The 12,542-nt window shown below is 57.1% G+C and overlaps 1 protein-coding gene across 2 annotated transcripts in view; it reads right to left on the reverse strand.

Moving 5' to 3' along the window:
• Nucleotides 1–12,542, reverse strand: part of Obscn (obscurin, cytoskeletal calmodulin and titin-interacting RhoGEF) — a 147,680-nt gene that overhangs the window by 37,534 nt on the left and 97,604 nt on the right. Inside the window, exons 61-77 of one of the 2 annotated variants that reach the window (XM_076542423.1) lie at nucleotides 11,985–12,260; nucleotides 11,183–11,470; nucleotides 10,667–11,050; nucleotides 9,274–9,647; nucleotides 6,933–7,809; nucleotides 6,015–6,293; nucleotides 5,021–5,099; nucleotides 4,621–4,739; nucleotides 4,235–4,432; nucleotides 3,692–3,724; nucleotides 3,405–3,503; nucleotides 3,070–3,288; nucleotides 2,506–2,566; nucleotides 2,097–2,167; nucleotides 1,186–1,308; nucleotides 935–1,074; nucleotides 74–274 (exon numbers count right to left, since the gene is read on the reverse strand). In XM_076542423.1, coding sequence (XP_076398538.1) covers nucleotides 74–274; nucleotides 935–1,074; nucleotides 1,186–1,308; nucleotides 2,097–2,167; nucleotides 2,506–2,566; nucleotides 3,070–3,288; nucleotides 3,405–3,503; nucleotides 3,692–3,724; nucleotides 4,235–4,432; nucleotides 4,621–4,739; nucleotides 5,021–5,099; nucleotides 6,015–6,293; nucleotides 6,933–7,809; nucleotides 9,274–9,647; nucleotides 10,667–11,050; nucleotides 11,183–11,470; nucleotides 11,985–12,260 — 3,821 coding nt within the window. Of the gene's footprint in view, nucleotides 1–73; nucleotides 275–934; nucleotides 1,075–1,185; nucleotides 1,309–2,090; nucleotides 2,168–2,505; nucleotides 2,567–3,069; nucleotides 3,289–3,404; nucleotides 3,504–3,691; nucleotides 3,725–4,234; nucleotides 4,433–4,620; nucleotides 4,740–5,020; nucleotides 5,100–6,014; nucleotides 6,294–6,932; nucleotides 7,810–9,273; nucleotides 9,648–10,666; nucleotides 11,051–11,182; nucleotides 11,471–11,984; nucleotides 12,261–12,542 lie in introns of both variants that reach the window. The other variant, XM_076542422.1, reaches the window with a different exon arrangement.

The following is a 12,542-nucleotide window of genomic DNA, read 5'->3' on the forward strand; positions in this document are numbered from 1 at the left end:
AATAGAACAGTGCCAGAATCCTCTGGGCCGGTGACCTTAAGACCCTCTCCCCTGAGTCCTCCTAGCCAAGTACCTTGAGCCTCTTGTCCAGGTAGGCAGGCGACACCCAGCCCTGCCTAGAAGGGCTGGATTTGGTGGGCTTGGTGCGTACAAGCCAGCGCAGGGGGTGGGCTGAATCCAGGACCTCCACATACTGGCCTTCTCTCAGAATGATGGCGTCCTGCTCGGCCCCCAGCGGCAGATAGTCGGCTGTGACCACATAGATGTCAAAGATCTGTTTGGGCAGGGAGAGGAAATGAGCTGGGGGATAGAGCCGGCCTGTCAGGGCCCCCAGCAGCCACCAGAGAAGAGAGGATGAGAAGCCCCCAAAACCCTGGGAAAGAGGCTGAGTCGGGAGACCCAAGAAGGTATCAGCCAAGCCTGTCAAGTCCCCGAATGCAGGGACATTTAGCGCAGCTGCTGGCTCCCAATCCCACACAAATGGTAGGAATGTGGATCTTCTCCCTGGGCTTCCCCCAAAGGAAAGCACTACACTCTGGGGCCTCTAGATGGCGCTGTCTATACCACTTGTTCACATCTCATCACGTGTCCACCTGCCGCCTGGGACCTAACAGGGTGCCTACTACAGCAGAGGCAGAGGTGGGGTGGGAGAAGGGTAGATGGAAAGGATCGAGGAGGACTCAGAAGAAGCACTCTCCAGGAATCCCCGAAGAACGGACCTAGTCCCTCACCAGGTCCTGCCTCCTGTACATCTTGGGAGCAGAAGACAGATACCCGCCTGCCCTTCAGCCAGGAGCTGGTCTCCTGATGGCCTGTGTAGTGCACTCACTTTCCAAGACCTCCCTGGGATTCTGCCCCTGGTCCTCTCATTCCTCTGTCTTCTCTCCAGGAGCCCTCTCCCCAGAATGTTCCCCCAGGGTCCTGGCCCACCTACCTCACCACGGGAGTCCCCATCCTCTGACTCTGAAGAGGATTCTTGGACACTGGAGGAAGGGCGAGACCGGCCATGCCGAGGAGAAGCAGATGGTGTCTTGGACTCCTCGTCGCTGTCACCTCCCGGCACCTGGAGCTTGGCTGGATGGGCACAAGGGTTGTGATGCCCCCCAGTAGCCGGTCAGTTTCTAGATCATGGAGGCACACGTGCACTTGGCCCCACCACCCCCTCGGGACACACTACCACCTCACCCTGTGAGATCTTGGCTGATACCATCTCAGTGATCTGTGAGGTGAGTTTCTGCAGGAACTCTTCTGTGCCCACTTCAGCAAGGGACAGGTGACCATGGGCCTCTTCAGCTACCAGGGACTCCCCTGGGGTGGCAAAAGGGACCCTCAATCAACCATCCTCTCCCGGATGTCTACTGAGTGCTCCCTACACTCCAGGCTTATCTTTAGCCCCGAGGAATGCCAGGCACACAAGATCAGGCTTCCTAATGGTGCTGGGGTCTGGAAAGGAGACCAGCCTTGAGGACAGGGATGTTGAGGTTGGCCGTATGAAGTCACAGAAGGCTTGCTGTGGTCTGAGCCAAGAGGTAGCCAGTGTGATTGAGAACAAGAGGAAGCAATTCTGGAGAGAGGGAGCACAGTAGATGCAGCTGAGGAACACTGGGGGTGGCTAAGGATCAGCAGGGTCCCCACTGGGCAGTCAAGGGACAGCAGCCGATCTGGGGGGAATGGACAGCACAGCCAAGGTCCAGACAGTTACTAGGAAGCAGCAGGCACCTATGGACGGTGGATCCACCTCCAGTGGCCAGCATGGCTACAGGGTAGAGGGTGAACAGAAGAGACAAAGCCGCAGAGGGGTCAGACCTCGGTTATCAGGCTGTGGAGGACCCGGAATACGGCTCACGCCACCTCTGCTGGTACCTGGCTTGCTGGCCTCCACAGCCCACTGCATGTGAGCTCTGCATCTAGGTGAGGCTTCTCTTGGGATCCCATAGGCTCCCAGATCCACAGAGGTCATAAATGCCTCTGACCCCAATTCAAGCCCCGCCCACGGGAGTGTGGAGGCCCCTGACCCAGCACCGTGGCCAGCAGCTTCCTATTCCCCTGGCCTGGCTCGGGGTGAAGGGTGCTCAGCATCCCCATCCCACCTGTACCTCTCCTTTGTGCAGCAAGATCAGCAAAACCCGCAGATTCCACCATCTGGGCTGAGACAGCTTGGCTTGTCCTGTGGAGACAGGGGCATCCTGAGAGGCCTGAGGTCGGAGCTACCACCTTCCACCTTCCCACCCTGGGGCTCCTGACAGGAAGAGGGTCTGGAGGCAAGGGTCTAAGACACCAGTCATCATCTCCACATCAGAGGGATCCTGGGAAACCCTCATTCTATACTGGGGAAACTGAGGCATGGGAGGAGAAAGGGCGGGCCCAAGTACACAGCCTGTGCAAGCCAGAAGTGGTCTATTTGCAGGATAGGGTGGTCCTCACGGGCACCATAGTTGTCCTGTTCCCAGTTCCCAGACCTAGTCTGTGATCTTGGCCTACGGCCTCTGGATAGCATCCACTCACCCTTGCAAGAAGGAAGAAATGAGAGCCTCCTTCACCCTTTCCTGCTCTTCCTCTTTGGCCACTGTTGAGAGAGTGGAGAGCCATCAGCATGAGCTCCTGGACCCTGACGCTTCAGGTTCCAATACTCAGGATACCTGAGCTGTCCCAGGATCCTGGACTCTGTCCTCTGAGCCCTGAGCAGGGACTGTTCTGAAATGGTACTTTCCTGCTCCTGACCATGGTCACCCCAATGGTAACCAAGAACATGAGTCTACCCTCAGAGTGCCAGCCTACAGGGGGTTGAATAAGGCCCTGGAGCAAAGAGTTCAGCTCACCCTAGAGACCTCCCCCTCCCCACATACAGAGCAGGGTGAGTGCTGGAGCTGAGAGACTCTGAAGCCCCACATCAAACTCCCCTGCATCCATGAGGCTCTGGAGGTTTCCTGATACCGTGGGAGTAGGAGAAACACAAATGTTGAAGGTCAACATGCCCCCCCCACTAAGGAGCCCCTGAATCTGCACTGTCCTGCTCAGGTGCCCCTCCTATTCACATGTGCCTGCCTTACCCCCCGACCCTCCACTCACAGCCAGAGACGTGCAGGCTGGCAGAGCAGAGCGCCTGGCCAGCAGCGTTGGTGGTGATGCATGTGTAGGTGCCCTGGTGCTGTCGGCCCACGTCCAGCAGGACCAGGCTATGCTGCTTGCCGGAGCTGGCCATGGTGTAGCCAGGGGTATCGGGGCCAATCCACAGCACCCCCTTCTCTGTCTCCTCCTTGAGCCAATGCACAGTGGGGGCCGGGTGTCCTAAGGGACAGAGGGCAGTGAGTCCATCCCGGACAGAGACAGAGCCCGACCAGGAACCCTCACCCAGGGCCAAGTATTGTGTGTGGCCACCAGCCTCTCCATGAGAGTCGCCTCACCTTCCACCTTCACTGAAAAGGTAATGCTGGAACCCCTCTTCACTTTCTTGGGGGTGAACTTCTCCAGGATCCGGGGTGGCACCAGCCGCTCATGCACATCTGGAATGACACAGCCAACCCACAGGGACCCCCTGACAACCCACCCCAGTGTCCTCATCCCAGAGGATCCCCTGAAACCTATGCCCACTGGCCATCCACACTTCCATGGCAGCCAACCCCAGGTCCATCCATTCTGGCTTCCTGCCCGTGGTCTGCCACCCACTCATGCCCATCTGGGGCTATCTCACCTGATGCTGGCTTCTCTTCTGGTTCACTGGGACCTGAAAACACAGAGTCAGACACTCAGCACTCAGGGGCTCTGTCCTGGTAGCCCCACTGCCGGGGCAAAGATACCCAAACCTCTTGAAACCTCAGAGAGCTATGGAACTCACCACTCAGCATGAAGATGGCCACAGGCCACATAGACCTGATAGATGACATACTGCTACCCATTCTTGTTACCCCCAGCCTCCCCAGACCTTGATCTGCAACCAAATGCATGGGCGTGCGCACAACCCAGAAGCTTAGGGGGCCACATCTTCCAAGCCCTGGCAGAAGAGGCCACAGAAAGCACTGGGTCCCTCATAGCATGATAGGTTTGGTTCAAATTTGGAATTCACTTCCCATGTTCAGGAAGAAGGAGCCTCAAGGCCACCACGGTCACCCGTTCCCTGCAGAGCTGACCTCCAGCTACTTGAGTCTCTGCTCCCTGGAGCAAATGACCACAGAGCCTTGACCTCAAGTCTGACAGGGCCTCAAGTCAGCTCTGTCCAGTCTTCCAGGGCACCCACCTCGGACCAGCAGCCGGGCCGACGAATAAGCAGCACCCACAGCATTGCTGATGTAGGCTGCATACTGGCCACTGTCCTTTGGGGTGACTGAGACAATCTCCAGGGTGTGCAGGGTCTTCTTGTCAGTCATGCGGATGTGGGCAGATGTGGTCAGGGGCCGGCCATCTTTGAACCAGTACAGTTTGGGGGCTGGATAGCCTGAGGACACAAAGGCAGGTGGTCGGTGATGACAGAAGACCCAGAGCAGAGGTCCCTCAGAGACCGAAGGGTGCTGGCCTCACACATACCCACCCAAACACTGCTGGCTGGGGTCGCCTCCCGATTGTGGCTGGTAGGCCTTGGCCTCTGTTCAGTAAGGCAGTGATGCTTCCTCACCAGCTCCTTACCTTTCACCTTGAGCTGGAATTTGGCCAGGCGTGTGCCAGGGGCCACTTGGAGGTCTTTCAGCTCCTCCAGCACCTGGGGAAGCTGCCCCTCATCTGACTCGGTTCCCTCTTGCTCCCGGCTGTCAGGAAGGACAAACAAGGGAACGGCCATGAAGCAACAAGTAAGAAGGTTCAAGGCAGGAGGGCCACGGGAGTGAGGTCAGCCATGGAGGGATACTGAAGTTTCCTGAACTGAGGGACAGAGGAAGCAGAAGCTACCAGGGCCTGGTGGAAGTCCCTAAGATTTGTCTTGTCAATCCAAGTACCCTAACCCCCCGCCCCAGGTAGCAGGGCATGGTTGCCTCCTCAGAGACCCTGGGAGAGTCAGTCACTGGACCTTTCCATCTCTGAGGGACCCCACCTGGACAGGTATCCCTGGGCGCTGAAGTACGATGAGGTCTCAGTAGCATCCGCTGCGGTATCATAGTCTGTGCTGGTCACTGGAGAGGAAAGGGTGATTCAGGGACAAGGCCTAAAACACATGCACTAGGACCACCTTGGCCCTGTGAGGCTCTGACCATGCAGCCTTGAGGGGAGCTACCTGCACTCAGCATGGAGAAGGGCAACAGCTTCCTGAACCCTCCCTGCCCCAGCCCATGACCGGGCAACACTTCCAGGCTATAACTAACTGCACGCCTCTTCGGCCCAACAAACTATGCTGTCACACAATTTGCAGTCTTCATGAATTACAGCAGCTCGGGCAGTACCTTCCAGTTCCATCTTACACTACCACGAGGGGTTAAAGAGATACTGGCCTCAAAACCAACAGCTGAGGACTAGCCATCAGGATACAGCAGGAGAGACTAGATCTCTCTGCTGTATGCTGTCACACAGCCAATGTTTGTGTCCCACAAATACACGTGTTAAAACATGAATCTTGCCGGGCGTTGGTGGCGCACGCCTTTAATCCCAGCACTCGGGAGGCAGAGCCAGGTGGATCGCTGTGAGTTCGAGGCCAGCCTGGGCTACCAAGTGAGCTCCAGGAAAGGCGCAAAACTACGCAGAGAAACCCTGTCTCGAAAAACCAAAAAAAAAAAAAAAAAACATGAATCTTGGGCTGGCCAGATGGCTCAGCAGGTAAAGGTGCTTGCCACCAAGCCTAGTGACCTGAGTCCATTCCTTGGAAGCCACAAGGTGGAAGGAGAGAACCGACTCTCACAAATTGTCCTCTGAATGCCATACAAGTGTCATGGCACGCGCGTGCGCGAGCACACACACACACACACACACACACACAATGTAAAAAGAAAAGAAAATCATCAGTGTGGTATTGGTATTAGGAGGCAGAGTCTTCTGGAGGTGGTCAGACCACACCCAGGCCACCCAGGAGACACCCAGCTCAGGCCGGCACTCACGCTCCACACGAAGCTCCGCCTTGGTGGAGGAGACTCCCACGCTGTTCTCCGCCAGGCAGCGGTAGACACCCATGTCTGCTGGCACCACCGCCGTGATGATGAGCTGGTGGCCGCCCTGTTGGTCCTCATTGATCATGTAGTGGTCATCCTCCTCCAGCAGCTTGCCGTCCTTGAACCAGCGCACACTGGGCACAGGCTGGCCCGTCACCACGCAGTTGAAACTCATGGGGTAGCCATCCTGCACTTCTTGGTTCTGCAGCTCCGTCAGGAACACTGGGGCTGGCACGGGCAGGTAGAGGGTACAACGTTAACCCTGGGATGCCCCTCATAACCAGATACCGCGTGCAGTGCATGCAGGTTGCCACCAGAGGGTGCTGTGACACAGCAGCCTTTCCTATAAGGGGTTTCCCAAGCTCCACAACTAGATGCCCCGAGCTTCTCTCCTTCCCTATTCTCTAAGAATTCTCTCTTGGTTCCCAGTGAGGTAGAGGAGTGCAGAACTGGAAAGGACAGACAGAAAAGGATGTACAGGCTGGAAGTTTAAACCCCAGGTACCCCCAAACTGGGGAGAAGTCTCAAGACACAGCCCTGAGGGACCTTCATTATAACCTCCTGGTGGCCCAGGAGAGACTCAGGTGCGAGTGAGGTTGTCTTACTTTCATGACATGGAAACTACCGCGAGGAACGGACCTCAACACGCACTGCTAGGGAAAGACAAAGCTGAGGTTCACAACCAGCTGTTTAACCTCCAAGTCAGGGCTTTGCCATGCTCCCCTCCACCCCCACAGGCTGGGGGACAACCAGCCAGAGCGCCCTTCTGGTTCCGCCCCAGTCAGCCTCCATCCTCTTCTCCCTCTGCCCTCCCTCAGGCCAAGCTCCCCCACGCCCACCCCAGGCCGCTGCAGCCCATGGACTCACCAGCATCTGAAGTCTGCAGGCCAGGGGTCTTTGCTGGTGGCGCCGCAGGGGTGACAGTGGGAGCCACCTTGCCAATGCGCATCTCCACGCCCCGGGGTCCCTGCTCCCCGAGGCTGATCTCCACCCCGATGCCCATGGTGGCAAACATGTCACGGAAGCAGGTGACCGCTCGGCGGGCCTCCTCGAGCGCCTCAAAGCGGATGCACACAAAGTTTTCGTCCTCTCGGTATGTCTGCCAGTCCGCCGGCTCCTCTGGCTCCGAAGGGCCTTCATCGGCGCTGAGGAAGAGTTCCTCCTCTGACAGCTCAGCTGGGCTCTTGGTTCGGAAGAGCCTGTGCAGGCGCCGGGCGGCCCGGCGGAAGGCGTCGTCCAGCTCGCCTCCTGAGGAGCTCTCAGCCTCACTCTCTGTCCCACTGACCACCACACAGGCACTGTGGCTCACACGGCCGAACTTGGTGCTCACCTGACAGGTGTAGCGGCCAGTGTCAGTGGGGCCCAGGCCAGTGACCAGCAGAGAGCAGGTGCCGTCCTTGAGCTGGTCTATGTGGTAGTGCCGCCCGTCGGTCAACTCTTTGCCATCCTTCAGCCAGCAGGCCCGCATATCCGCCTTGCTGGCCACCACGCACTCCAGCCGCAGCACATCCCCAGCCTGTGCCTCCGTGTCCCCAAATGTCCGGGAGAACACAGGCCCTTCCTGCTGCTTTATCTCCTTCCGCACTTTGTAGCCCTTAAAGGCAGCCTGGATCTTCACAGCTGCCTTGTCCAGGGACGGATCCTTCAGGTCGGCTGCACTCAAGTCTCCCGGCAGCGGGCACATGGGCACTACTTGCTCCTGCTGCTTTTGTGGCTTCACAGAGGCGGCCACCTGGGCCCCATGCTGTGGACACAGGATGTGAGGTCAGAGCAAGGCTGGGAAATTAAGACCAACAACACTCCCGGCCCAGTACCACTCCAGCACGCCATCTGACTCCAGCTTAGTGGCCGCCCAGGTGCTTGCTGGAGCCCTGCTACTTCTGCTCCCCAAAGCAAATGCTCATCCTAGAAATCACAGTATGCAGTGGCCCAGGTGGGGACCAACAGCATTTTGGGGAACACCAGATAGGCCAGGCCCATCTCTTCAGGAAAAAAGTTGTAACTGTCTAGTAGGTAAGTGGGGAAGTGTATGGAAAATGCAAGAAAAAAAAATAGGCAGGTTGTGTGGTTGAATGGGTAGTGCTGTGGGATGGTCTGTATGTCAAATTGCTCTGATTGGTCAATAAATAAAACACTGATTGGCCAGTGGCCAGGCAGGAAGTATAGGCGGGACTAACAGAGAGGAGAACTGAGAGAACAGGAAGGCGGAGGGGGTTACTGCCAGCCGCTGCCATGACAAGCACCATGTGAAGATGCCGGTAAGCCACGAGCCACATGGCAAGGTATAGATTTATGGAAATGGATTAATTTAAGCTATAAGAACAGTTAGCAAGAAGCCTGCCACGACCATACAGTTTGTAAGCAATAGAAGTCTCTGTGTTTACTTGGTTGGGTCTGAGCGGCTGTGGGACTGGTGGGTGACAGAGATTTGTCCTGACTGTGGGCAAGGCAGGAAAACTCTAGTTACAGGAAAGATGGATGGATGGAGGAATAGTTAGGTAGATGGTGGATACATAAGTCAGCAGAAAAATAAATGAACAGGTGAGCAAATAGAGGAATAATGAGCAAATGAATAGTGAGTGAGGGAATAATGAATGAATGGATGAGTAAGGAGGAACAAGTGGATGTTGGATGAGTGGACAATGAAGGGTGACTGGGTAAACAGATGGGAAACTAAATGGATAAACTGGAAAATCAGTACAGGAGGTATGGATGGTAGATTAATGGGCAGGTAGGTGGAGATATGTTGGTGGATACATGGCCAAACAATTCAACAGGTGCAGGAGTGATGGATGGTGGGCAGATGAGTGCATGAATTACAAATAATGGACAAACAGGCAGATGGATGGAGAGATGTACAGAAGGATGGTTGGATGGGTAGGGAGAGTGATATACAAATGGAATGATAGGGAGTAGATAATGAAGAGATGAGCAGATGGATAGATGCAAGGATAGGTGAAGAGTGAATGGTATATGAATCAGTGGATGTTGGATGGTACGATTATGCACATATGGGTAGGTGGTATTGAGATGGATGAATGGATGGATAAGTTATGGGATTAAGGCATAGAAGTGAATGTTGAAGATCTGAGACACACACACACACACACACACACACACACACACACACACACACACACACACACCACCACCACCACCACCACCACCACCACCAGCCCTCTCCTTACAGGCCAACTAGGAGGTTCACCTTGCTGGCCAGGGGTGAGATCCCAGGACCCCCAGCCTTCTTGAGGTAGGTAACTAGGGAAGGGGTGCCAGCCCGGGACTCGTCGTCAGAGCTGGTGTGTGACAGGTCAGCCTCTCCTGTGCGTGCTAGCTCGTCGGCTGTGGAGTAACCCTCAGAGAGGTCAGGGGCTGTCTCTTCTGCCTCCTGCCGCAGATGTTGCACACGGCTGTCTTCCTCAGGCAGTTCACTGATGGAGTCCAGAGTGGGCTCCCGACTCATGCGGCGCTTCCGGGCAAGGGCCTCCCAGAGCAGATGCAGGTCACCCTCCTGGGCTGCCTCAGGAGGCAGGCTGGGCTGCGAGGGGACCTCATCCCCAGAGCCTGAGGACATGACCACTAAGGAGGGCAACAGAGCAGTCAGTGGGTGAGGTCAGACAGAGCTGCAACTCCATGCCTGCCTTTGCTGCTGGCTGGGATATGACCTGGCTGTGGTCTTCTGGACCTCTGCTCTCTGTCTTGCACCAGGAACCTTTATCTGTTCCGAGATGCTCCAAGCCTCAGCTTCCCACCCTCATTTTCACCGCCCCCCTCAGTCTACCTCCTGCCGGGGCACACGGTAACTCAAACCAGAACAGAAAATCGCTCAGCAAAGTGAAATCAGGTGTATTTCCACCTGTTCAGCCCTGCTGCTGGTCCAGGAGCCCAGGCTCACAGGGACATTGGCACGGCACAGAGAGGACGTGCTGACACTGTGGCAGGCTCAGAAAGCAAGAGGAGGAGACCCCAGTGCAGCACGTGGCTCTGAGTACAGTGGGTGGAGGAGGTTCTCAGAGCACAGAGGGGCTCTGGGCAGGAGGACTGAGTTAGGGGATGGACTCAGCACAATGGGGAGGCCTGGGAGCATGGGACAAGGGACATGAGACGCAGTGTGGATGGGACCTCAGGCACAGGGAAGCAGGGGAGGATTAAGAGCGGGAGAGGGTCAAAGCGTCTGGGGGTGCTAAGAGTGCAGAGGGAGCCTCTCAGGATGATGCTCAGAGGGGGTGCGCCACGGTGCAGACAGTATTCAGTGTATGTGTGGGAGGGTTGGGGTGCCTTGGAAGGCAGAGTGGATGGAGAGGAGGACATGCTCAGAGTACAAGTAGCTTCAGAAGAGGTCTCAGAACTCCTGTGGGCAGGGGTCCCAGGACTTAAGAAATCCACCACCAATCCTACTCGGGAACAGGAGGCTGACTTACAGCACAGTTCAGTCACATGAGACCTGCCTCACCTGGCCAAGCCTTGGTTTCTCTGCACATCACGTGGAGTCTCGGAAAGAAAGGGCTCTCAGCCTTGTGGCCAGAGCACACCAAGAAGAAAAACCCAATCAACCCTTCCCCACTCCCACTGCATCCGACTCCAGAGCCCAGACTCACCATTAAACGTGGCAGCCCCTGAGGAGGGCGGACCCCGGGCGGGACAACAGCGGTACTCCCCTTGGTCGTCTGTCCTAAAGCCCTTGATCACCAGCATCTGCCGCTGACCCTGAGAGAGGACCTCAAAGTGTCCGCCGGGCTGGATGCGCTCTGTTCCCTTGTGCCAGATGACCTCACCAGCCTCAGCTGCCACTTCCAACTCCAGACACACGTCCTCACCAACTACTGCCTGGCGTGTCTCCGGGGCTGGGGGCTGGGTTGGAGTTGGGGTTGGGGCTGCGGTTGGGGCTTTGGCTGGGGTTGGGGTTGGGCCTTTGGCTGGGGCTGGGGTTGGGGCTTTGACTGGGGCTGGAGATGGGACTGGTTCAGGTTCCGTTGGCTCTGCTGAAAAACAATGTCCCCAGAGGATAAGGCGCATCAGCCATGATGGATCCCAGGGTCATTGCCCAACCCTAAAGAGCTCCCTCCCTCCCTTGTTCAGCTGGGCACTCTCATGGACTGAGAGCAGTAACTCACCTAGCTTGACCATCTGGGGCAGATGTACAGGCTCCCCAGCACCTGCCGGACCTACAGCTGCCACTCGGAAGCGATAGGTCTCCCCAGGGACCAGGCCGTCCACCACACACTCTGGCCCGGGTACCAGCTCATGGCACAACTGCCACTGGCCGGTGGATGCCTCCTTCATCTCCACGCGATAACCACAAAGACCGCCGCCACCATCACTCATGGGAGCCACCCAGGATAGGGTCACAGAACGGCCACTACGACCCACCACCTCAGCATCTTCAGGGGGGTCAGGGAGGGCTGCATGGAAGAGAGCAGATTAGCACACACATACACTGGGTCCTGAAGTCCTTCCAGAAGTCACTGAGGTCCAATACTGGACATGGCATACACTTCAGGGTAGACCCTGAAGCCAGTGGTCCAGACTGTTGTGGGGAGCAAAGGATGCTGCTGAAGCCTCCATGGGCCTGTGTTTGCTCATCTTGCCGCCCACCACTAAGGTCAGGCATTGGGACTGGAGGACCTCATTTCTCTTGGCCCGTCCCCCAAGAGCTGGGCTTGGATATGCACTAGGCAAAGAGAAGAGGCCAGAGTACGCTCTCGAGGGACTCTAGCCTCAGGGAGTGGTCTCGGACCTGCAGCCGGAGCTACTGCAGTCACCATGCTCAGGCTCTTAGGGTCTAGCGGAACTGCACAGAAGCCAGCTCTGAATGGTCACCCATCTGAGTCAAAGTGGAGGCTGGGGGGTGCGGGTGCAGGGGTGTGTGTGACCCAGACCCAGACCGTAGGGGAGGGGCCTCTGCCACCCACTCACCCAACACAGAGAGGCGTGCAGAGGCCACAGCATCACGAGCTGCAAATGTGACCTCTCCTGTGTGTTGGGGCTGGGCATTGCTCAGCGTCAGGGCGTGGTGGCTGCCATCTGCGGTGACCGTCCAGTCGGTGTCCTCAGGCTGGATGGCAGCCCCGTTGATGTACCACGTAGCCTCGCCCACAGGCACCGCCTCACTTAGTGTGCACGTGAAGGAGGCCTGCATACCAGCTCTCACGGACGCATCTCGTGGGGGCTCTAGGACCTCCAAGCGCCAGCCTGTGGGGAGCAGGATGGATGAGCACTGGTGGCGGGGGGGGGGGGGGGCAGGGGGAGCGGGGGTCGGGGCAGAAGGGAAGTGCAAGGCCCCTGGCCCTTACAAAGCCTCCCTCAACCTAGCCTCAAGTCCTCAAGGTGGAGGTTCCTCAGACTGACTCGCCTAACTCTCCTGGCCCAGGAAGGCCTCATGTTGGGGAGTCCTAGAAGGCCAACAACCCTCACCTCCAGTCCCACTCCCACTGTTCTGACGGCCCACCAGGACCTCTAGTGGATGAGTCCTGA

The sequence above is a fragment of the Peromyscus maniculatus genome, chromosome 8 (genome assembly GCF_049852395.1).
Source record: "Peromyscus maniculatus bairdii isolate BWxNUB_F1_BW_parent chromosome 8, HU_Pman_BW_mat_3.1, whole genome shotgun sequence".
Classification (NCBI taxonomy): domain Eukaryota; kingdom Metazoa; phylum Chordata; class Mammalia; order Rodentia; family Cricetidae; genus Peromyscus; species Peromyscus maniculatus.